Genomic DNA, 26,515 nt, shown 5'->3' with positions numbered 1-26,515 from the left:
AAGTTTTTAATAATGGAGGTTGTGACTAAGTACATGAAATAATCTTTTTTTTTTCTTTTTTGAGAATTATGTGCTTCTACTGGTGTTTTTACCAGCTACTCATTGTATTGTGTCGTCCCTGCTATAGGAGGACTACAACTGATAGCTCAAAACAAGTAACTGTGGCATATTTTTACAAAGTACCGCGAATTCCCGTGATTTTACTTAGTTTTCTCTAAGCCCTAGCCTTGTTTCCCTGTCTTTCTCTAGTTGAACCATACAGCTCAACCTGTCCTCACACGATTTCAGTTAACTTGCCACCCATTTCTGATTGTTGCTCACATCAGGTGAGAATCTACAGTCTGATGCTCGTGGTTTTTGATGTCAGGGTTTGATGCCATTTTTTTTCATTGAATTAGAAATATTTTAGGAGTCAAAAGTAGCTTGTTTGGTCTTATTACATAGACTTTGAGCCACAAAAAACAGCTTGTTTGGGTTGATTTCACAATTAGAAATAACTTTGATCATCCAGAATATTTGTTTGAGTTCAGTTAATTTTTAAACTATTATTTCATCTTTGTCTATGCTAGATCTTTGTAAGGCATTATTAGTGTGGGGTTTTCTTTCTTTGTTTTGTTTTTTATTTTTTACACCTACAGGAGCTGCTCAATCATGGATAACAGGCTGTGAAGCTTTAGTGCAGTTAATAACTGCAGACCTCCGAACCTACTCTGGTATTAACATCAGTATAAAGTCAGCATTTGGTAACCCTACTCTCTATCTTTACCATGTCATTTCAAATTACAATTTAAAGTCTTTCAAAGGAATAACATCCATAAACCATACACAATACATGTAAGTGTGACTCAATTTGGTTGCACTATGCATATATGTAGCTTTAAAATAAATCTTGCCAGAGGAAGAAAAATCATGCTTGGTGGAGAACATTCTCCTAGCCGGTTCAAATTTCACTTTGCTTAGCTGCTTGGGGCAGATAACAGAACAGAGTCCTGAACGCACAGCTCCCCGCCTGCTTGTAAATCCATCCTAGTTAAGACATTCTCATGTGAAAATCCAAGGCAACAAATGAGGAGAGAAACTAGACAAAAGAAATACTGTATTGTACATAATGTTTGGCTACACATGAGAAAAAGTTGAATGATGGCGGTGAGGAGAGCAAAGGTGGGAACAGTGATTTAAAGCAGTCTGGGAAGTTGTAATGAGTATTTCAATAAAAGTGATATGTTAGAAGCCAAGAGCGCAAACTGACTCTCCTGACTTTAGCTGAGACATCCTGAAATCTGTCACCTTTAAACCAAAAATGTGAAAAGTGTTGAATGAAACCAACACGTCTCTTTGATTACTTAACTGGTGGGGAGGCGGCAAGTAATGATGCTAGATCAACTAATAATATCAGCTTTGTGGAGTTTGCATATTCTCCACAGGCGTGTGTGGGTTCTCTCCAGCTACGCTGGCTTCCTTCCACAGAACAAAGACGTCCATGTTTTTAAATTAACTGGGGATTCTAAATTGGCGTGGAGTGTGGATAGCTGTCCATCTGCAACATTGCAACATATTGGCAACCTATCACTGCAGTCATAGCCTCTCACCTTATGATAAGTCTTTGCTGTACTAGTGGAAAAACCTCAGCAGAAGGTCAACACTGAGAGTCTTCATCATCATCTGCATTTCTTTGTCTCTCCAATGTTTTTATTTAATTGCCCCCAGTGCGCCGCATCACTTTCTAGCAGACAGTGCAGTGTTTTAGCCAACTTTGTCAGGGGGAAAAAAAAATAGTGCTAGCAATGCTGCAGTGATCAATATGTAGACTCACTTGTTCGTCCATCTTATTGAAGCTCACACTAAGCACTGAATGTCCAGATTGCAGATATTTTCATACCTGAGTGTTTTATGGTGCATAAAGGGGTTTTCGAGAAAGATGACAATCAGTGTATTTGAGGAGGTCTTTGTGCAGCATGGGTAAGGGTTGCAGAGATCTCCACAAGCAATTTCAGCAACATCTTAAAAAATGAATACAAAGCCATCCTTCAGATGTGTGAATATAGAACTAAAACTCAATAAACTGGTAAAAATCTCCTCAAAATTGTGAAACTTTGATCTTAGAGCCAGCATATTCACCCAGTCACCTGACCCTATTAAGCAGATTATTATAGAAGTGCACAGTGTAACTTGGAAACACATTTCCTAATAGTTATCCATATTCATGTTTCTTGTTTTATAGCCATAGCCACCAAGTAGAAAATGCATTGGTGGGAATCTCACGTCCAGGATGATAAATGATGACTGTCAGTCAGATTTATCTCTCTCTATCAAAATAAAGTTGCCCCGACAGGCTCCTCAATCTCTCTACATCTCTACAGCAATCTAGGAAATGAAAATACTGATTTATGCTTCTCATAGAAGTGTCCAAAACGACTTCATTTTACAAGGTTAATGAAATTAAAGGAAACGATAATTTGTGTTTTCAGAATTTCTATTCTTCACAAGAGCTGAGCTAGGGAAAAGCTTGCATGCATATATATTTTTAAATCTATGGGTTCTCATGGGAAAAATAGATTCTACCGTCTGTTCTGCTTCCATTATTCAAAATATACCAGAAGTCACGTCTCCACAGCCCTGTGTGAAAGGTTCAAAGGGCTTCCCAAAGGCCAGGCTGACTCAGACTACTTATTTTGACTGCAGGGACTGCAGGTGTGCATCTACCCTGAGGCCCTCATCAGTGCTGAAAGCTGATATTAGAAGGTATTACTGAGTGGGGCAACAGGTACTTTGTCAAGTCCACTCCTTGTTCTTTTCTCTGGTGAGGATAAAGGAAAAGCTCACTGCAATCTTCAAGCGCCAGGAAGTTTGTCTCCCAGTGGCTCCATCAACAATATTGTAATTGATTTTAGTAATCAAGTAGCAAACCGCATCATCTAAAAATATCCTTGTTAACAATGAGGATATTTGAGGCTGATGACATGTCTTTATTTTTCTTTATTTTCTTTTTTTGCTTTTTTTTTTTTTTTTGCTTTTTTACCACAAAAGTCCTTTGATGGGTGGAATCCGATATTACACTGTTTGTGTGTAATGACAGCATCCTGTTTGTAAATCAAAAACGTTTTAGAAGTGACAAACATTTTGGTAGTGCAGAGTTCACATCACTGAATTCTTTGGCAAGGAGTCCCACACAGATTTACAGTCTCCCAAGCCAGGGGTGCACGACACATTTGTCAAATCTGTTATAGTGTGATCCAATGTGTTTACATAACCGTGACAACGTATTCCTTCCACACAGACTGAATGCATTCACTTAAAAAATACAGTATACCACTCATCCTGTCAGATACAATCCAGCCCAACAGAGAGCTTAGCTGTTCAAAGTGTCTCTGGTTATACACAAAACAAATTCTCAGACAGTGTGGTGATGACGATACCAGACTAAAAGCACGTTATATCTGCGGGAGGGTTGACTTCTGTGAGGCCATTTGAGGTTTTTCTCTTGGATCTGCGTGTTCTGCACCTTTCCAGAAGCTTCCCTCCAGCATCATTATGCCTGTATCACTAATGTAATGTTTTAACATCCCAGCGTTGTGTGCAAGTGACAACAGCTGCCAGCCCTCACCAAAACTCAGCGCTCCCTAACATTTAAATGAGATATCAATCCAGCAGCTAGTAGCCACTAAAGCTGTCAGTGCTCTAAAAGGTTCACTCGTAACGATTTTGGTATTTTAACAAACTTAAATTGTTATCATGAATAACTTAAATGTGTTCGGAGTTAAGTCCGCTTTATGCTGCCACGGCAATAAATAGGTTGAACAGAATGATTGTGGTTTCTTAACGACACCGGAGAACTAACATGAATATCATTTGGGAATGTTTACAATTTTTTTTGTGGCTTTGGACCCTTCTTTTAAAAAAACAAGTCGCATATTAAAGGATTCTTCTGGTCTTTTCCCATCCATTAGCACGTTCACTGCAAATCGCCTATGCTTTACACCCCTGCAGCAGCTTTTCAAAGCAAAACATAGTTTATTTTAGACTGTTTGATTCAAATTTCCCCACCCCGAAGGCAGCCAACAGTTTCCATTGGAGGAATGCGTGGATATACCAATGTTATCCTTTTGTTCTTTTTCTAGAAGAAGAATATTAATACATTCTTTGAAAAAAGCTTATATTACATTAAATCACACACTAATGATAAAACCTAAAAAAAATTAAAATGCTGGTATGTTTAAATCTGACTGTGTGACACACCACCCCCCCTTACTGCACCTCTGCTTTAGTGTCTAGCCTTTATGATTATCATGCCAACTTACGTTACAAGCTCTGGGCTTCAAGGCCTGCTTGAGCCGCGTTTCCTTCCTTCAGAAGTTGAAATTGATTCCCCTTACATAATGGTATATTTACAGCAGCCTTGGCAGAACACACAGACATAGCTCTTTATTTAGTTGGCATGAAATCAGAACAGAGACACTTGGCTCTTTGACAGTCCTGTGACCTCCCTGAACGGACTGACCCATTGCTTCCCTGCTTGTGCTCATGACAGCTCATTAAAACTCCACTCACTTTTTCTACCCAACAGCTGCAATTTGACTTGATTTCTTTTCATATCCTGTGACGACAGAGGTGAATGTGTATTCGCAGAATAACTCGATAATAACTTGTTTGATTTTTTTTTTAAATGCAACTACACCTTAAAACATGACAACCTTCCAGTGAGTTTGACTATGCATATTCTTGTGGGTTCAACTAGACACAGTATCATGTTAGCCTTTCAAAAGCAAATAATGCAGCGATTTTTGAGATGTGGCTGTTAGTCTCCTTTTTTTTTTTCTCCTTTTTTTTTGATGCCATGATTATCCACTTTCCTACGGGCGCCTGTAAAAGAGACAGTAGAGCCAAAGAATCCTTGTCCCCTTTGACCTCCCCACTCCTATTCACTATGTTACTCATTCGGCATCAGATGGTAATGGATAGCCATAGAAACATCTATGGAGTCTGTGTTCTCTGCTAGACGAGGTCTTTAGGGATTCAGGCTAATGTTGTGATGTCTGTCTTCAGACTACATCTATTGACAGGCAAGGACCACCATGACACCAGGGTGAGAATTAGCCGTCGATACCTTGCTGTGGTGGTGGGGGGGGGTGAAACGGGACACCCATTACAAATACGTGGGAAGATATAGCTGCAGAGAGGGGAGCTGTATCACCAGCAGCATGGCAGACTTGTAATGAGAGTATAGCTGTTTTGAAAATACTTTTAAAACGTTAAATCGTTCTTCAAAACACAGACAGAAAATATGTAACCTTATTATAATGTAAGTTTAGGAATTATTTTTGATTGTATAAAAAATGTCACAAGAAATTAAAAAGATTAGCCTAAGCTCCTCAGGTGACCTTTTTGAGTTGATGATCTATATGTTCAGAAAAAAGTAGCAAATCCTCACATTTGCGAAGATTTAAGCATGCACTGACTTTTGCCATTTTTGCTGATGATGACTCATTTTGCAAATACATTTATGTTGTTATCTTAAAACAGAATGACTCTTAGTTTAAGCATAAAGCCAAGATAGAGAGACAGCCAAAAGCTAGTGTATATTTTTTTCTTATTTAGTAAATCAGCCATGCAAACTAAGGCAAATTAAACAGCTTAATCTCCAGCATACTTTGTAGCCGAGTGTTCATTCGACCTTCTGCTGATGTTTTTCCACTAGTACACCAAAGATTTAAGATTTTTAGTTTTGATAAATCAATTGCATCGACTGATATAAAGTGGAGTAAAAAAGCAGAAGTTTTAGTCTCGTACATACACTCTAAATGTTGTTTATGTTGTCATTAATGCCTGATTGCACATTTGAAAGCTCAATATGATTACATCATTATAGTCTTAATGTTAAAAAAGCATTGTGGTGGGAATGGGAGATTCCATGTTTGCTCATGGGGGTCATGCCCTCTGGAGAACCCTGGCCTCTGTTAAGCCTAAGCCTTCAGAGAGCTCTACCTATTGTTCCCATTACAGTGCTCTGCAGAAGTTTGTGTGTGTGTGTGTGTGTGTGTGTGTGTGTGTGTGTGTGTGTGTGTGTGTGTGTGTGTGTGTGTGTGTGTGTGTGTGTGTGTGTGTACTCACCAACCTCCCCCTGCTTTTCCAAATCTCCCCTTCCCACCCCTTCCCTCCCTCCGATTTCTCTTTCACACCCTCTCAGCTGTGCTCACTCACTCATTCTGAGCCGGGCCAAAAACTGGCAGAGCAGCTCCTCCAGTCAGAAACTCCCGTCCTCACTGACTCAGACAGCCAGGACTTTGTAACTCATTCAGGACGCCTCTTTATTTCCCCCCTCCTCCAACCCTGGGTTTGCCGGAGATAACGAACGAGGGATGGAGGTGGTTCATCAGTCGATTCATAGCTTACCCCAGTATGGATTAACTAATTTATTGTCATCCCATCAAGGTAACAGTAATGAGTTTATTATTTGAGCCTTTTGAAAGCTTTTATATGCACAGCCTCTGTCCTGCTACTGCTTAAGTATTTCCTTAACTTGTTTACTACAGGCTTCTTTGTTACAGCTGCATGTTTAGACCATCTGGAGATGATATTACTCATGAGTGAAATGGACCCTGTAGATAAGGGTACCAACAGTCATAAACAAAAGATGAAAAAGAAAATGGGAGCAGTGTTTTGTTTTTTTTTCTTTTTGTTTCCACTCTTAATACTCATCATTCCGTATGAATGGACAATTCCCTTTGCCGTGTAGCGTAGCTCACCACCCAGTGACCGACTTCCTGTGATGTTAGAGTCATTTATGATGCACGGACCTCGGAGAAGACTATCATTAGACCTATTATTGAATCTCAACTTGCTCCTGCTTGCACACAAACAAGACGACTCCAGAAGACAAAAGAGAACTGACGCTGATGTGCTCCTTTTAAACTCAACATGGACACACACAGGCTGGGAGAACTATGACACATATTTTTGTCATTTATCGCTAAACAAGGTAGTTACAGTGTCTGCATTGTTTTCTCTGCCAGCAGCAGCTGCTTCCTCCACTTGGCAAGATGTGCAGTCAGGGTCTGGAAGAGCTTAACATTTCACAACAAGTCTGCAGACAAAAATCTATTCCATGTTTGTGTGTACGGAATATTTAGCTCATTTTGGCCCCCCCTTTTTTTTTAACACCTACTGTGCTCCCTTTGCCTTAATTTTTTTTTTTTTATGTGGTTATACCCCAGGAGTGAGGTTTGCAATTATCAATTCGATGGACTAAAACTGCTTTGAAGATATGGAAGTGTCATACTGTTAAGGTTTGCGTTCTATACTTTAGAACCACATTACATTAATATTTTATCATTTTTAATAATACGTTTCTTATTTTTTGACAAATGTGCAAGAAAACCGATATTCTGTTTTCAGATCTTTTCTTCACATGTGAGGCTACAACTGCTAGGTAGCTTTTTAGCTTTGCACAAAGCCTGGAGGCGGGGAAACAGATGGGCTGTCTGAAGGTATTTAGGGGGAAAAAAAACCATTTTGACAAATCTGCCTGCCAACAACTCAAAAGCATATAAACTTTAAATCAAGTTGTGTTTTTACATGAGTTTATGTGCCAGACAATTACTTTCTTGGGCATGGTATTGTTACAATCTATCTGCTAAGCTAACGGTCACCATATTTGATGTAAAATATATTTATATGAGAAAGACGTCAATCTTATAGTAACTGGAACTTTCCGAAATATATAACTGAAGCCAAAAGACAGGCGCTTCACATCCACTTATATTATATGTTTACTGTTCATGTAACCTATCATAATACTTGATGTAACTACAGGGTGTGAGTATCCTGGGCCATTCATGCCTGGTAACATATTACTGTTTATCAGCACAAAACATAACCATATATTCTATGGTCTTTAGCCACACTGTGGCGCTCTACACAGATGCACTCCACTGTGGCTCCTAGAGGGCTCAGTGCAGACATGCAAGTCAAAGTGAAGTGCACGGGGGATCCAGGTATTTGTGAGCAATTACAGCACAGTGGGATCCTTTGTTGTCTCCCACCTGTTTTGAGCCATTAGTTAAAGACTATGTGCAGCTGGTTTGGCCACTTATTAAAGCCAGTTGTTTCAGCTGGAATGAACAGTTGTTAGCCGTTTGCACTGAGCCCATCTAAGATGGCCTGCCATTCACATGTAAAGGTAATTGAACCTGATCCCAGGTTGTCAGTGAGAGGCTATAGTTTTGTTTGGAGATGTGCTCTCAAGTTGTTAATGTAGTTTATGCACAGCTGCAAGAAAAGTTTGTAATCCGTTTGGATTTTTTTTGTCCAACTCATATAGACGAACAGTCTGACTGAACTGAAAATCCACTAAAAGTTTTCTATGTTATTGCAGAACAGTGTGTGAAGTTTAAAGGAGCTGCAGCGCTCCCTACCAGAGTTGTGTGCTGGAGCTGACTGTATTATTATCCCATCTCTGTGACATTATACAGATCCTAGAGGAGGAAAAAAAGCATCTGAAACTGAATGTTTAAAGTAGTCTGAAGCTTTACCATTGTCCTCATAGAGGGCGCATGTATACAGTCTGTATATATTCTCACCAGTATTATAGGTCAAGATGCTGAACATGAACACAAAACTTGCTCCACCAGGCTTTAGATTTGAGGTTTTGGTGTGTGTGCAATACCATACTTATTTAAACACAGTGTTTCACATTCTATCAAAAAGTTCAACATTTGTCTCATCTGTTCACAGAACGCTGTTCTCGAAAGAAAACAAGGAGTTTATTGCAAAGCGGTCTAGTTGCCAATTCTTCTTGCAGCTGCATGCAGTTCAGTTTAGCTGTGTCTTTCCTGTGTTTGTTGCTGTATCAGGTTTTGGGGTTGATTGTATTAATCCTCTGTCTGGTAATGCTGATCTTGAAGTAGCAGATGAAAGCCTAAACTAACTTGTCATTTTGGTACGTGCTCCACTGCAGAGAATATCACCAGTAGAGTTAATGCTAAAACATGAAAAATATGGTGTTTTCCCTTCTCCTTAACGTTTCTTCTATGAAGTCTCAGTGTGAACAGGGAATCTTAATGTCTATGTCTCACTGAATGGAAGCTGCTTCTGAAGTAAAGGTCTGAAAGCTGAGGTTTTCTTTCTTTTTTCTTTTTTTTGTAAAACTTTGGAGCAGTGTGCCAAAGCATGGCAAATCAGGCGAATTGTGAAAGCTGCCACGGTTGTCTCTTCAGGTAAAGTCGTGTTATACACGAAGACCGTCTCTGCATATGAACACCTACTGAGATTGATATCATTTATAAAGTCATAAAAGTGTTTCTGTTTTTTTAACATAGTACCAGTTGAACTACAATCAGCCCAAGAATTGTATGAGAGATATACTTTGTCCGTAAAAGAATCAGTCAAAAATGATCTTAATTTATTATAGTCAGAATTTAACCTGTGGCTCATGATTTGTGAGCTAAATGTTAATTTCTTTCTGAAGTTAATATTATTAATTATTTACTACCATTTCCATGTCACTGAAAGTGGATAAGAATAGTTTTAGGGCATAAATCAGTGATTGACCTTTGCATGCTGGGAGACGATGGGATTATCTGAATGCTCTGTGCTTCTAAATAGTAAGATTCTCCAAACACTTACCACTTGAGCCCTAAATAGTTTATATTCTCCATGTGCTAAGTGAGTGTGACATCTCACCCAACCTTATAAACTATGAGGCCAACTTAGGCCGCTATGGAAGAAAGCGGATCATCAACAGGAAATGACAGGAGGAAGAGCAGTGTGCTGTAATGCCCATGGTATGCTGTTTAATCCTGTTGCACGCTTGTTTAACGGCTTCACAACTGTTGTTTCCGAGAGGAAATGCTCTGTCTGTCCATGCAAGTAATGGAACGCTGATTGATTTTAAATGTGGACAGAGGAACTCAAAGGGACACCAGGGAATTGCAGTTACTTTGCATGACAATTAACGCAAACAATGCTGGCAGGGTGGAGATGCCTCAGAGTCAGAAACCTTTCTGGCCAGTGGGAGTGATTGGTGTAACTGTGGGTAATGACTCAAAGCAGTGGTTAAGAATAATCACATGCTCAGGTTGAGAAATATGTCAGGTTGACCTTGTTGAGGCAGTTTGTATAAAGCGTTACGCATGCGTCATTTCCTTGTTGCTACAGCCTAATTAATTATTGCTGTTACACTGGACCTGCTGCTGCATAGTAAACTGATTCATCATTTGTGCTTTAATTTGCATATATGAATTAATTTTAGTTTCTTAAGATTGGGTTCTCTTTTTTAAATATGCAGTGTAAACTTATGAGTCAAATCAGCTTGTAATACAAGGCAAAAAAACCAAACCTTTTTTTTCTTTGCCTTATTCAAAGGCCGTGTCGTGTACCGCATGAAAAGACCAAAATTAAGAAGATTTAATTGTTAACTAGTATGCATTATAGGCAGCTTATAAAAGAAATACATCAGTGAACTACACTCATAGACTGGATGTCTAGTCGTCTTAGGTATCACAAGCAAGGGGTTGAACTGCCTGCTCATACAGTAGTCATTTCTTTATTATTGATTTTACTCCATAGTGAACCAAATTTACAAAATGTACCTGATGCTAAACGCTATAAACTAGCGATTCAGATCAAAACTTCATCAGCTCATGACCAGTTGGGTGATTTTCTTATTCGCCTTAATATAATCCTACTTGTTTTTGGATCCATTGCCCCCTGCAGGCCATTAGAAAGAATGCATCTGTAGGCACTGTGGCTTAGTGTTTCACAAATAACTCTGCACAGTGAGTCGTCTTGATGCATGCTCAATCATACAGGTCTTCTGTTCATCTGGATGTAGCGTTTTCACTGGGAGAAATGTTTCGTCACTCATCCAAGTGACTTGTTCAGTCTCAGCTGACTGCAGGTTTCCCCAACCTTATAAACAATACCTTTGCACAGTGACTGAAAGTAGCCCACTGAATGAACAATGGGCTTTGAGGTGAGTTCCTTGATCATTAATATGCAAATTGTCTTGACCATTGATCAACAACCACTGATCAGAGCCCATTGATCAATGGTCATGAGAACCATTCACAGAGAGTTGGGGAATGGCTGCAGTATTCGCATCTGTATTGTCTGCTTTAAGTTTAAAATGATATTATTCAAATCAGTTCAATTCAATTTTATTTATACACTACCAATTCACAACAGTCGTCTCAAGGTGTTTGAGGTGACTGTGATACAAATGTAAAAACGAATGTAAGGCTGTTACACAGTTACAAAATATCCTATTTGTTTCTTTAGTGTTATATTTGACAGTATAATATATTAACAATGCTTTGACCTTGATATGTCACCACATAATTACACAAATAAAATGCATTCCATTTACAATGTTCTTCAATTTGCTGCTTAGGTCTGCTTTACATTTTAAATTCTATCATATTAATGTCAAAATGTAACACTGATAGTCAACTGTAACAAAAATTGGAATAATGTGCATTTATTTCTAAAAATGTTTGATTTTGTAGCATAATTTATTAACAATACTTCAACTTTGATATGTTACCTCATAGTTGCAAAAATAAAATACATTGTATTTGTGTTGTTGTTTAATTGGTTGCTTATGTCTGCTTTACATCTAAAATTATATTATACAAACTAGCCTCTGGCACTTTTTCAAATTCTTCATTTCGTATTTACACGGTGACAAGATTCCACGGCATAGACAGAAAATATTTGGTGAGCGTTAAGTTACTATGTTGAATGTGACACGTGAAATAAATGTAAATGGAGAATGTAACATTGGATATATGACGTTAAAAATGAATTGAAATAGTAGTGAGCCATTTGGAATGACCTATGCCTTCAGCAGGAACAAGTGAGTTCAGTACTGACAAGAGGGGAAGTTGGACCATAAGGGGTAAATCATTCGCCCTGGAACCCGAAACGGCTTTGCACGGCCCTGGTCGCCACAGTCTCACACGGTGTGTCGGAAACAGTAGGCACACGCAAACCCATCGATATTGTGGCGCTCTCACCCGCTCTTTGAATTAAAGCTAATATTTATCCCCCGCTTTCTCGAGTTTGCTACACGGAGGACTCCGTGCTGGATTAAAAGCGGAGGCGCGGTCTCGCAAGCGAGAAGTGTTTTGGAGCGACGGAGCTTTTACGCCGGTGACCAAAGAAACACTCCCATGTGCGAGCACGAGTGAGCGCCTCGGTTACCGGTTAGTGCACCGTTTTGGTTCTGTTTTCGTTGACAAACAGCCTCACTGAATGACTGACCGACTGCGTGTCGCAGGTCGAGGGAAGGTAAAATGACGCTGCGGTTGTGATTTGTGCGGTTGGGAGGTGAGCTAAAGCTGCCGCTTTGTTTTTGTTTTCCTCGTGAATGGCCACGTTCAAACATTTACTGGAACGACCGAATAAGTTTTCTGCATGCATAAACACAAACGTCAAGTGTCTTCAAAGGTAAATATGTGGGCGTGGCAAGGTTAATGAATCGTATCTGCTTCGCGGAAAGTGTAATTAATTAATGGGAACTCTGCGAACGATCAATAGCGGGTCGTGACTAATCACTGGATTAGGAAAGCGAGAGAGCGCATTAGACTACTGTGAGAATGACTCTTAGTTTCTGGATACAGATCGAAAAATAGATCAAAACTTAAACGACTTTAATGTGAGAGCCGAATTGCAAACCTTTGCAAGCATTGATCAGACACTTTTACTCTAACGGTGATTAATGGATGCTTAGATTGATTATCAATAGGCTAAACAGCTACATGTACTGCTGTAATGATATTTAGGAACCATATGAACAGTAGCAATCCGCCAGATCTTTTATTTTATTAATAAAATGGTTTAAAGAGTGGCTTCAAACATAACTACTTTTATGCTTTTTATATAGAATCTAATAGTTGCTAACAAAAGGTAGCGCCCTATTGGATTAGTTTGTGTTTTATGGCACATGTAACCTTAATTATCATCCTTGACTGTTAATGATGAGGTAAATTTTATTTAACTTAATGATTGAGGTGTCTTCAAAGTCTGAATACTGTCAAATTTGGCAAACATTTATTTGCTGTATTGTATTTTTTGCTTGTAAAACATTCCCGGGTATTTTAGTTAGATTTTTGTGTAATCTTTACTGTATAAAAAGGTCAAAATTGTAGCAACTTGGTGAAGTCTACCAGCCAAAACACATACATTTCAAGTGTTGCTGGAGTTTTGGCCTCTTCCAATTTTTTTTTTTCCTCTTCTCCATGCAAATTGGAAGTGATGAAGTTGTGCCAGGAACCTCTACTCTGCTTATTTCAACTGTATCAAACTGATTGCAGTTGGGGAGTGCTGGGAATGTACCAGTAACCTTGAGGTCATGCAAAAGTACAGCAAATGTATTGTCCTTAGATAGGAAGACAAATTTCCTTTTTTTACCTATTCTTCAGGACACAGAGAACCCCACCCCACTAAATTGATACATGCTGACACATGCTGTGATGTCTGTGCTGTTAGTCATGGGATTTTGAGAAGCCTACAAGTAACAGAAGGCGCTTTTAAATTTACACACTTCGTAACGTGATACTAGCCTTGCATTTTTAACTATTCCTCATCTGAAACTTCTTTTCAAATATGACATACCAACAGATGATAGAAGCTTATCCTCTACGTTAAGTATAGTCAGTCTACTTGTCGTGTGTACACATTGTGTGTTTGTGAAGGGAGTTTGTCATCTATAAACATAGTGAACATGGCAAACTGAGCAAACACTGGCATCTGCTGCCTTACAAGAAGGATCAATCTAACTGTCAAAGGCCAGCACCAAACTGACAGCTCAGGTGTTGAAAGCACTGTTTATGCAACATTCACATTAAACACATGCATGACTCTCTGTGTGAGCCAGCAAACAGTTTAGGCATCTCTTTTTATCTCTCTTTCTTTGTTTCAGTTCATTAGGAGTAAACCTGACCCCCCCTCCACCCACTGTCATGTTGTGTTCCAGTCTATTAATAGTTTTCATATGCAACATGCAGATCTCATCCATCTGATGCCATCACTGTGGCAGGATCCCTGGTGGTCAGAGTCATAAATAATTAAACTGCTAGTCTGACTCCTCATTTGTCTTCTTAAGAGCTCGTCTCTTCTGCAGCAGGCCCGGTGCATCCCTGTGAAATGCAGCGAGTTGTTTTGTTTATCTCGATGAAGCTGATGTAAAGCTGTGAAAAGGGCTCTGTTGTCATAGTGATCACTGCAGCCAGATTGGTTATGTGAAACAGGTACAGAGTCTCCACTTCAGTCTGTCTGGTATGACATGACAGCAGAGTGCTTGTGGCCATTATCCACAGGTTAAATCAAGATACAGAGCCTGCCTCTAATGGAACATGCTGAGATACAAGCATTTGCCTTTGACTGTGTGGTGCGCGTGTTTCAGAAGACGTATAGTTGTGAAATGGAGTTCAAGTAATTTATGTCAAACAAAGACATTTAATGGCAACCTTGGTTACCAGAAGGTCTTGTCTTGTCATTAGTCTCTGTCCGTTCAGAAATGTGTTTTGCAGCCAGCTGGTGATTTCTTGTCGTGCTGAAAAACGTTATTCTCGATTCATGTTATTTTAGTTCTTGTTGGAGAGCGTGCAGTTTTGGATCGTGCATCATTTAAATTTTTCCTCCGTTTATTTATACAGGTGGAGACAGAGAGCGGATGACAGCCAACCATGAGACCTACCTTCTTATGGCCAGCACCCAGAATGACATGGAAGACTGGGTGAAGACAATCCGAAGAGTCATCTGGGCGCCTTTTGGTGGAGGTTAGTACATACTATTTTGGTTTCCAACAGTTGTGAAACGAAGACGTTCAAGATGTTTTGTCTCCAGTAACTCCAGCCCACATCTTCTCTTCACAGCATTGTGCTCTAGCCCCTACCTGAAAGTATAAACTCACTCTGTGTTTAGGCCAGATAAAGCTGATATGTTGAAAAGGGACCTTTTGGTCAGCAAAGCCCATTTTGGGCAAGTAAAAGTCTTAATATATGAATATATTTATACAATGTGTATACCTGTGGAACTGCATTCAAAGTTTACAGACAATACCAGACTACTTCAAGTTCATAGGAAAGCAACAGTAATTAAAATAACTACTAGTTACATATTTTGGATATGCTCTTCTGCATGTCCAAGATATGTAGAAGAGCATCTGAACACACAGCATATAGAAAAATTTGTATTAGTGGTAACATTTATTTGAATTATTCTGTTTTTAACTGTTTGAATGTGTCGACATCAGCAAGACAACCTGCAGAAGTTCAAACACAGCTGTAGAAGGGGGACGAAAGGTGATTTAAGCGACGTTGAATGTGCCATGGTTGTTGTCCAACACAACCGTCCTTATGGTTTACAGAGAAAAAGAGTAAACCTCAAGTGAGCGACAGTTCTCTGGCAGGAAGTGTCATGTTTGTTCTAGAGGTCAGAGGAGAACGACCAGTCTGCTGAACAGTGATGCAAAAGAACATTTCTAAATGGACAACACATTGAACTTGAAGCACATGAACTGTAGCAGCAAAAGACCACACTGACTGCCACTCCTTCCAGCTGAGAACAGGAAAGCGAGGCTGCAATTCACACCTGCTCTTTAAAATAGGAAAACACAAGATTAAAAAAAAATAAAGCATTTCCTCATCAGATGAGTCTTGATTTCTGCAACATGCAGAATTTGGTGTAAACAGCATGAAAGCATAGATTACTTGTATCAAATGATCAGGCTGCTGGTGGTGATGCAATGGTGTCGGGTATTTTCTGGGCACACTTGGACACCATGTCCATCCCTTCATCATCACAGTGTACCCTACTGAAAGACATGCTATTTTACAAAGCTCAAATCATCTAAAAGTGGTTTCTTGAACTCGGAGTGAGATCACTGTACTGAAATGGCCTCCACAGTCAGCAGATCTTAAATCCATCACCTCTGGCATGTAGTGGAACGGGACAAATCTGCAGCAACTGTGTAATGTGGATGTTTCCAGCAGCAATCTATGGCACAAAGTCCACTGAGTATAAAATAAGAGTGTGCTGGCATTTAAAACCTTTTTTTCCCCTTGTGGCATCATGGCACGTGTTCCGGGTGGCATTATCATAGTACTTGGCCATTACTTGACATAATAATGTTTTCAGTGTCTTTTGAACTGTCAAATCCAAGTCTGTGCTTCTCCACATAGTATTTTTGTTTTTCATTTCTACCCAGCCTGGTCATGCTAATAAAAGGACACAAATGCATTCTATAGTGGTCACATGTGTCAAGTGAACTGAAATCTAATCATAAAATAAGTCGTGAGTCATCGCCCAAGTGCATGATGCTGTAATTGTTCTCATGAAGTTGTTCCTGACTTTGGAATTAGTGCGCTGATTACCGAGCCTCCTGCTGCGCCGCCGTGGTTTCATTATCCACCGCACTGGCAGACATTGGCCTACTTTGTGTAAGAACGGGGCACAAGTGCAGCATTTGTAACCGGACAGCCAGTCCAGGCAGCTCTCAGTAACAAAATGAATAGAGGAGGCAGAGCTGGCCCCTCTGTTTTCAGTGCAGGCAGCTTGATGTCTATTGCAGCTGACTGCTCTTCAAAAGGACGAGCCATTCGTCAAAGATACCACACGAAAGGTGGCTCCATGCTGGACCAGAGCCAGGCTGTCTTTGTCTCTATCATGCACACATATACAGAGCCCAGACACATGCGCACACACACCACACACACATATTCCAGCTTTTCACATTTTGCAGTAGCAGCAGAAGCTAGCTGAGCACGGATTGGCTGACGAGTGATCCTGAAGTGTGGTGAAACTCTGTTCAGTAAGTGACAGGAAGGCGGCTGCCAGAATGAATGAGCCCCCCTTGAAACCTTTACCGTCATGCTGTGATGCCACTCGCTGTGATGTGGCATTAACCGCAACAAACACTTAAGCAGGAAAGAGTGTGAGATGTGCAGCTGCGGCTTTTCCGTCTGGATCTTTGGAGATCTGTGTCATGGTAAATGTCAGTTGTCTTTTCGTAGTTTGGGGAAGTGTTTGGAGTTTGAATTTGAAAAGAGCTTCTTTTAGTATTTTCAAAATGCCTCATTTCCAAGCCATGTTCCCTGTGGTAAATGTCAGCTGTTCCAGACTGCTGTGCCATTTCTGTCCAGTTTTGTCTGATCCCTGTGCTGCACTGACTTTCAGTAATAGTGGTGGCAATAACAATTTTCATCTATTAATTCAGCTCCTCACCTCCTGCGCACTTGTGCACTTTCAGCTTCAGTCTGGCTTCCAAAACTGTCATAACTTACAGTAAAAAAATTGCTTTTAAATGTGACCCCACAGATAAATGTACTTAACAGTGTGGTGCTTATCTGTCTTCTGGCTTTGGATTGCAGTGTCCTCTTCTAAAATTCCTTTGATCTCATCTCCATAAAAGCTGGAGAAAGTTTGTTTTTAAATGTTGGTCGGGATGTGAGATCAGCCATCATTTGCCTTTATATTATGCTTCTGAGCTTTACAGATCACACTCAGAGTAGTTGTCCTAACTGTTAATTTCATCCATACCAAAGCTCTGAATCATCGTTACGTTTTAAACCTTCTTAATAACGAAGGCATTACCTAAGTCCTGCCATGGCACACCGAGCGATGGTAAAACAAACAGAGCTGTGTCAGCATGTTTCTGTCTGGAGGCGTATTGTTGAATCTAAACTTTATTTCCTTAACGACAATCCAGACTGGCCTCGTCAGTTTTGTAAATCGGCAGTTCATTAAATGCAAATGTTTTACACGTTTGCATGTTTTACCTTTACACTAAAGGTCAGAGAAGCAATTCGAGGTTTTTTATGTGGATTATCATGAAATGTCTTATTGGTTTGTATTTGATAAAACAGGTTGTATGTTGTCCATGAACTAAAATCACTTTTATACTTGTGTGTGTGAGTGTGTGAGAGAGAGAGAGATTCTGTGCAACTGGCAGATACTAAGATTTTTTGCAGAGATGTCACTCATGTGCACGCTTTGGTCTTGTGGTTTGTCCCGTATCCAGCACTATTGGGAGCGCCAAATATTCATATAAACACTTGCTCACACTCTGCATAAGCTGGTGCACACACACACACTCTTACACACACACATTTACATGTGACCCAGGAAAACATTCCTAGACTCATGACCAGAACGTCTGGAGGGATGACCTCATTTTCACTCACTTTTTTTTCCTTCTCTTTTCGATACTCGCGGATATTAATCATTCTTTACTAAAGTGAAGCTGAGCTCTTCTGTATTTTACTCTGTCTAATATTTGGAAAAATGGACCCACAGCTTCAGATATTTCACTGTTTTGTCATATTGGGGTTGCTGTGAAGATTGAAGTGGCAAAATCCCAGAGCGACTCCAGACTTCTGAGGAGCTTCTTCTCATCAAGCAAAGACAGTTTTCTGAGAGATGGAAATGAGAACAGTTTGGCTGACCCGCTGTCAAACTGAAGCGTCCAGTCTATTCCACTGCTTTTGTTTTGTTCTCTGTCATTTCTGCAAAGATTAGGGCTGGTTTTGGGAAAATGCTTGTGTGCGGGCACTTGAAAATTTGCACCTCTGGTATGTTTTCTTATCACAAATTTATTAATAGGCCTTTTTTCTGGAAACTTAAAAGTTGCGTCATTTTTAAGAGGGGTGAGTAATCACATTCGCTTCTAATGAGAAATGTGTTGAAGCCTTTGCAGCAGTTTGTGGGAAAAGTCTCAATACACCTGTTGAGAATCTTAAGCTACTAGTTTTTTGGTGTCTATTTGAAGACCCTGGCTATTTGAAGCCGTTTCTTGCTGTGTTAAGGAGGATGCTGGTAGGCTGGATCTGTTTCCGGTGTCTGACTGTACCATGTTGTACCACGTGTGTGTGTGTGTGTGTGTGTGTGTGTATGTGTGTGAGTAGCCTCTGTCTGTATCTGGAGACTGGAAAAGTATGCAGATCCAAATCTCTCAGGAAGGCAGCTTTAATCCCCTCTTGTGTTGCATCCACATGAGACGGCTGTAAAATGGAAATCAGGCTGGGTTTTTTTCTACAGCGTCTGCCTCGGACAAAAGGCGAGAGGTGCTCAGGAAGTTAGAGATTTGATCATCAGACTAAGTGTGTGTGTGTTTGTGTGTGTGTGTGTGTGTGTGTGTGTGTGTGTGTGTGTGTGTGTGTGTGTGTGTGTGTGTGTGTTTGTGCTAGAGAGAATGTTTTACATTTTATTTGCTTGGATTGTCAGGAAAACCTTATCATAAATTCCTTTCAATTGATTTAACTGCTCTCTTTGATGTTACTTGAGCTGTAGATGGCATGCTAATGGCCTCTGTAATTCTTTGAGATATGTCAGGGAGTTCAACATATTAAACAGCATTGATTTCTCCAGATAAAAAAAAACCCCTCATATATATATATATATATATATATATATATATATATATATATATATACAGAACTGAAGAGTTGACATTTATCACCTTTATAGCATTAGTAAACTTTGTGTGTGTGTGTGTGTCTGTTTCAGGGATCTTTGGTCAGAAGCTGGAAGAGACCGTGCGGTATGAACGCCGGTTTGGGAACAAGCTCGCCCCTATGCTGGTAGAGCAGTGCGTGGATTTCATTCGGCAGAGGGGTCTTCAGGAAGAGGGCCTTTTCAGGCTGCCAGGACAGGCCAACCTGGTCAAAGAGCTGCAGGATGCCTTTGACTGTGGAGAGAAGCCCTCTTTTGATTGGTAAGCAGAAATGTGCCCGTAAAGGCTGGTTTAGATTTCCTCAGTGCGTTTTAATGTCGTCTTGATACGTTCAGCTCGGGGAGTTGAAATGCAAAAACAGTGGGTGGGTTAGTACAGGGTTCAGTTGTATCTGCTTAGAGAAACTTGAGTGATACAGCTGCTCGAAACCTGTATCAATTATGAAAGACGTAATTATTTAATTTAGGAATATTTAATATGTATCTTAAGTCTGAGCAATGTGATAATTGAAGCTTGGCAAAAACTTGATTGGTTATGATTTATTAAACTGAAGATAAGTACCTGAATAAGTATCAAGCTGCTTAAACAGCGCTATCACAAAGACCAATGTGGTAAATCCATGATAGTTAAAATGTATGATAACTCCCCTCCATGCAGGGAGAGGTCATCCTCATATTTGCACACTATCTGTCCATCTATAAGGTGAGTTATATGAAGGATTATGTTTTAGAAACTACAGTTGCAGGCACCATATTCATACCTGACCTGGTGAGATGTCTCTTGCACACGATGATGTATCAGAACAAATTTCCTCAGCTCTTTTCATGTCTTATATTTAAAACACAGCCTCATTGTTCAGCCATCTTTACTGTGGGAGTTCTGCAGGTCTCCCAAATTCTGTCATAATTCATATTAGCACTTGGCCTCCTTTGGCTGTCTTCTTCTGCATGGCTAATGTCCAATTTGTCAGTTTTATGGTTACCACTTGGAGGTCAGTCTCAGGTCATTCTGGTGGAATGTTAGCATGTGAGATGAAGCTTTCATCGTTATCAAACATGGGTGTTTAACTTGCCAGTTTTCATTTTGTCCCTCTGAACACAACAGCTTGAATATCGCCTCATTAAATTAGAGAAAACACAACTCTGTTGTTGGTTATTTGTGTGTTGCATTTTACCACACATTATTCGGATTTCAAATAATCAAAACTGAACCGGTTTTACATTTTTGAGCACAACCACACAAATAATAAACAAATGCAGGCAGTTACCATATTATATAATACGTTTTAAGGACCTATATGCCCCTTGACCTCCTTAACAGGTATTCTGTTGCTGAATTAGACCTCCGGACTGAGTGGGTGTGTGGAGAGCACAGAAAGCGGCACAGCTCAGTTCATTGACTTGTCTGCTCAGAGGAACATTTTTGTGCACAAATGAGTTTTTCTGTGTCCCATCAGACCAAAGTCATCATCTTGTTTGGAGCTCACTGAATTCCACCCAATTTCTGCTAAATCTAAATCAATCAAAGACAAATTATTCTGTCCAGTATGAAGAAAACAAGAATGCAACAGTTTTCTCCTAACCATCATTACGGAGCAATAATAGACAAAAATAAGAGTCTGAGCAGTACAGTGGTGATGAGATGAGCACTGCCGCCTCACAGAAAAAAAGATTTGGATTCAACCCTGCCTCTCACCCAATGACAGCTGGTACAGGTGCCAACCTCCCATTATCCTGCATTGGATAAGCACTTAACAGGACATATAGGTGGATGGATGGTTGATGGTATGATATGTTAGTTTGTGAGATAGCACCACTTTGTCAGGGAAAAAAAGGGGTATGTCCTGGACAAGATCGACAGTCCGCACAGTGTTAACACAGAGAGGCAGACAACCAGTCACAATATTCATTCCCAGTTTACAATCACCAGTTAAAGGTATGAGCCCTCTGAAAAATCCCAAGTAGGGCAGGAAAACTTAACATAGAAGTAGGGATGTCACAATATCAGAAATGTGTTTGCTAAAGAAGTGTTTGCAGAGTAGCCAAGTGACAGTACGAGGTATAATATGAGCTTATTTTAAAGCATTTCATGTTAACCGATGGAGTCATGGAAGACAAGCGGTAACGGATGGATGGAAGTTAGCCAATGCCGTCCGTTTAGCGTATTGAAAATAGTTGATTGTACAACAGCAAAACTGTCTCAAACTTAATGGCAATCTGTATCTTAAACGTGTGTAAATGTAAACTGCCCCCATCCGGTTCCAGAGTAACAGCAGCCTCAGTACATATGCTGCACAGGGTATCTAAAACAAAACAAGAACCGCCACTTTGTCCAAATTTTTGTATTAAAACGTAGATCGGTTCTACAGATCTCGGAAGGGCTCTGACTAACCAGAAAAAAAAAAAAAAAAACATGTGCTGTAGACACCAGTTTCACAACACAAGGTACAAATATCCAAGATAATCAACTTATTTCCTATTTGTACAACTAAAAGTATGCCTGGACTGGAACTCAGATTTTGGGAAGTTAAAACAATGTTGCAAAATGGACAAATGCGTGCTCTAAGATTTGAGGATATATAAAAACAACAGAAATCTGGAAGTTGGAATTGCAGGTTGTTTGTTATTGTAAAATATTAAATATCAGTATGGGTTTCAGACTTTTAGCTTTCGCTTTATGCATTTTGCTGGGACGTTGAAGTGAAAGGTGCCTTTTCACTGGATCACCGTGAAGCTTTGTGACTGTGAAAAGGCAACATCACTGTTTGCTCCAGTGTTGGGCAAGTTACTTTGAAAAAGTAATTAATTATAGTTACTAGTTACTTTTTCAAAAAAGTAACTGAGTTAGTACCTGAGTTACAATATTCTAAAAGTAATTAATTACTTGAAAAGTAACTATTGCGTTACTTTAAAAAAAAAGTAAATGAACCCTCTGGGGTCCAGGGTATAATTGGCCATTTTTTAACTACTTTTGATTTTCCCTCCACATTTTACCTTTAAAAACTATTTACTTTGCCTTGTTTGGTATCATCCTTTTCAGCACAACCTCACGTGTCTGAATTTACAGTTACGTTTTCATTTTGACATACTGTATTAACACAATTGATCTTAAATTAGACAAAAAACATAAATTCCAAGTAGAAAAGGTTTTTTACTGTAACAACCACAAACATGTTTATTGAATCATATTTCAGAACTTTAAATGCAAATATAAATTGTCAATTTAAAATCCTATGCACAAGTTTTGCAAACAGTTATTTGCAGCCATTTACCTTTTACCCTTTTTTTAAATAACCATTTCAAACTATTTACAGAACAATCAGCTGTTCTGCATTCAATAAGATGCCACAAAATTATTTGTGCCACTCCATAAAAATAATTTCTGTCCACTATAAAGGAGAACATCACAGCCTGATACCTGCAGGTCTGACAGCAGCAGGTGTATCACTCCTGTTTCTACCTGGAAACAGGAGTATTGTATTTGTATTTGCTCCCTCTGGGCGATGTGCTGCGCAAACATGTGTCCTTCCACTTTTTTGCTGATGACATTCAGATCTACCTCCCTCTGAGGTTAGACTGTAAGGACTCTTTGCAGCCGTTATTCTCCTGTCTGTCTGACGTTAAGACTTGGATGGCTCTTAACTTTCTACATCTAAATGAAAGTAAAACTGAAGTCATTGTGTTTGGGCCTCCTAAAGACCCTAACTCTTCTTTTGATTTTATGGGACCCCTAACTTCTGAATGTACTTCCTCTATTAAGAGCCTCGGTGTTACTTTTGACAGTGCTTTTAAATTTGATAAACAAATCAGCTCCGTAGTCAAGGGATCTTTTTATCACCTACGGATTTTAGCTAAAGTCAAGTCCTACCTGTGCAGGAACGATCTAGAAAGGGTGGTCCATGCTTTTATTACTTCACGGCTGGACTACTGTAACTCCCTTTATGCTGGTTTAGATCGTTCCTGTTTGCATCGCCTCCAACTGGTGCAGAACGCTGCTGCTCGCATGCTGACCGGTTCCAAAAAGAGAGACCACATCACTCCGGTCCTCTGCTCTCTCCACTGGCTCCCAGTTGCTTTTAGGTTTGATTTTAAAATTTTACTGCTGGTTTTTAAGGTTCTTAACGGTACTGCACCTCCTTACCTGGCAGAGCTTCTTAGCATTTACTGCCCCAGGAGATCTTTGAGGTCAGCAGACTTGATGTTTTTAGATGTTCCCAGGTACAGATTAAAGACTAGGGGAGAGAGGGCTTTTGCTGTGGCTGCACCCAGACTGTGGAACAGTCTACCCCCTCACATCAGATTCTCCACAAGCCTAGGAACTTTTAAAACTGCTCTTAAAACTCACCTATTTTCACTGGCTTTTAGCAAGGTTTAACCTATTGTTTTTAATTTATTGTTTTATCTGTGAGGTATTTTATGTACCTGTGTTTTATAGTATTTTATATTTGTATTTTATTGTACAGCACTTTGGTCAGCCTCGGTTGTTTTTAAATGTGCTTTATAAATAAACTTGACTTGACTTGACTTGGAGACAGCAGTCGCCTCATTGTTCTGACACACAACACAAAACTATCCACAAAATTACACACTAACTACACAAGACAACACATTAACTACACACTCCAAACACGCTAAACGTCACAAATCTCTCACATCTCAAAACTCGCTCTCTCTCTCTCTCTCTCGCCGTCACTCCTAAAAATTTTTCCACCAACACGAAAGGGGTGGGGGGGTTTTGTCTTTTTTTTTGGTCATAAGCAGAGAGTGCTTGCTAGCGCTGTCCTTAGACAGTAAACATGATGAAAGTATTCAGGAAAAACACCGCATATATTGTTTATCATGACTCTGGTTTTACGTGGCCTATTAGCACAATTTAAAAACTGGTATATATCACATTGTTGCTTTGTCATCTTGAAGTGGTCATGTGATTGGCTTACCACGACTACGGTACTTTATTCTTCCTCAGTCAAACAGCAGCACTCATGCGATTGTTTTTACCCCCTTAGCTTCAGGTGTTGTGCCAAAAAGTGATCGTCTGCCAGAAAGTGATTGCCGTCCGCGGGAGCGCGCGCAGCTGCTTAAAGCTGTAGCGACCAGATTACTTGCAGCTACTTCTGTGCAACTGATATAAGATGCAGTAACCTGAGCACAGCTTCAACCATCTGTTTTTTGAAAAATAGTAACGCGACCGCATTTTCTTGTTAGTAACTGTAACGGCGTTGTAACGATAGGAATAGTAATTAGTTAGATTACTCGTTACTGAAAAAAGTAACGCCGTTAGTAACGCCGTTACTTGTAGCGCCGTTATTCCCATCACTGGTTTGCTCTGGTCTTTTTCAAAAGCACTTGAAGCCCGTCCATCCATTTTCTTAACTACTTATCCACTTGATAAGCCTTGTAAAGCAGCCAGGCTCTCATTTATATCCGTTATCTCCACAGGTAATTATTTCAGACCAATAAAGATCAGTAAACTGTGAGAATCACACTCTTCACGGTAAATTCAGCTCAGTTATGTCCTGGATTAATGGACTGAGGGAAAAAAAAACCTTATTTCATGCTTTTCTTTCCTTTGGCAGGGACGTGGTAGCCAGCCACTCAAACTTTCCGAGGCATCTCTTTGTTCAGTATTTTGCCAACAGTAAAAAGGAAAAATCATACTTCCCAATTATACACCTGCTGTTATATTATGCCGTGTGTAGGTGGCTGTAGGAGACTAAGCACTGATTGTTTAATGCAGCAGCCTTCATCTAGAGCATACTTGAGTAATGAAACATACCATCCTCTACGAAGCTGTGGATCGCTTTTTTCCACGGCATCGTGCCACTCCCACCAATAACATAAATAAAACCTGGATGAAACTGTCAGGATCGACTCTATAAATCAACATCTAATCACTTCCTGTAATTCAGATTCACACTGACGAGTGCGTCCATCACGTCCTCTGCACAGTAACACATTTCTGCCTTCCTATTTCTGCTTTGCTGTGGTAGAAACTACAGCCTCCCGTGTACCTGCCTGTGTCTGATTTTGATGTCCCTCATCTTGCTGATTCCCTCATTAGTGACCTCCTGCCTTGCAACCTCCTGCCTGCCTCGCCAGCTGCTCCAAAGGCTGCAGTGGCCTCTTGGCAGACGTTTAGGCTGGTGCCGTATTAAATAAATTTAGAAAGTGCCGATTGGAAACATAGAAAATAAAAACTGGAAAATGATGGTACCACCTGCATTAGCAGTCAGTAGGTGGTCAGTAATGTCAGTTGTATGCATACACTTTTAAATAAAAGACTACAGCTTGACATTTTTCCCCGACAGTGTGAAAGCTAAAGTTGGAGTTGGCCTCATGGTGATTGCCGTTTGTCTCCATGCGGTTCACCCAGGATAAATGATGGCCCTAACTTTTTATCGGTGTCTTGTCTCTCTCAACAGTAACACAGATGTGCACACAGTAGCTTCTCTGCTGAAACTGTATCTCAGAGAGCTGCCCGAGCCCGTCATCCCCTTCCAGAAGTACGATGAGTTCCTGTCCTACGCCAAGCTCCTGGGCAAAGATGATGAAATGGTAAGAAACATGCGATGATTGCTTTCTTTGTATCCACATCTACCGGCAAATTAGCTTTCACACACCATAGGGATTTTTTTTTAAAGTTTCAACCTTTATAACAATAAAAGTTGGTACTGAAAAGCCCTCACAGAAGTCTTATTCTTTGGCTTTTAATCTGCTCTTTTGCCGCCCAGTCATCCACGCTCAGCCCTGTGTTTCTCACACAATGACTTTGTTGAGTCCGTCTTGACTTTTAACATCTAAATAGGATTGCGCTCACACCATGAGGCACAGTCGGCAGCATGGCTGGGGTTAGCCTTTTGCTCCCTCAGTGTCTTTCCCCTCTTCAGCATTTCTGAACCTAAGTTTGTGGTTTTTGTCTGTGTGTATGTATGCTACAGATGGGCACGAGAAGACATATGGTAAAGTGTGGATGAGAGTTTCCCCGCTTTTTAACCCTCCTGGGACTTTGAAGTTGAAAGGAGATGGATGGAAAAGAGTTTTTTTTTTTCTTCATGTGAAAAGGCCT

The 26,515-nt window shown here is 40.1% G+C and overlaps 1 protein-coding gene across 5 annotated transcripts in view; it reads left to right on the top strand.

Annotated features, from left to right (window-relative positions):
- arhgap24 (Rho GTPase activating protein 24) overlaps positions 1–26,515 on the top strand; it is an 85,049-nt gene that overhangs the window by 50,895 nt on the left and 7,639 nt on the right. For 2 of the 5 annotated variants that reach the window (XM_063478335.1, XM_063478337.1), the window contains 3 exons: positions 14,655–14,777; positions 19,504–19,711; positions 25,872–26,004. In XM_063478335.1, the coding sequence (XP_063334405.1) occupies positions 14,655–14,777; positions 19,504–19,711; positions 25,872–26,004 (464 nt within the window). Of the gene's footprint in view, positions 1–6,247; positions 6,430–12,008; positions 12,286–14,654; positions 14,778–19,503; positions 19,712–25,871; positions 26,005–26,515 lie in introns of those variants that run through there. The other 3 variants (XM_063478336.1, XM_063478338.1, XM_063478339.1) reach the window with 3 other exon arrangements.

Source organism: Pelmatolapia mariae, linkage group LG7 (assembly GCF_036321145.2).
Source record: "Pelmatolapia mariae isolate MD_Pm_ZW linkage group LG7, Pm_UMD_F_2, whole genome shotgun sequence".
NCBI lineage: Eukaryota > Metazoa > Chordata > Actinopteri > Cichliformes > Cichlidae > Pelmatolapia > Pelmatolapia mariae.
The sequence above is the reverse complement of the archived record's forward strand: the minus strand, read 5'-3'. Positions and strand labels throughout refer to the sequence as shown.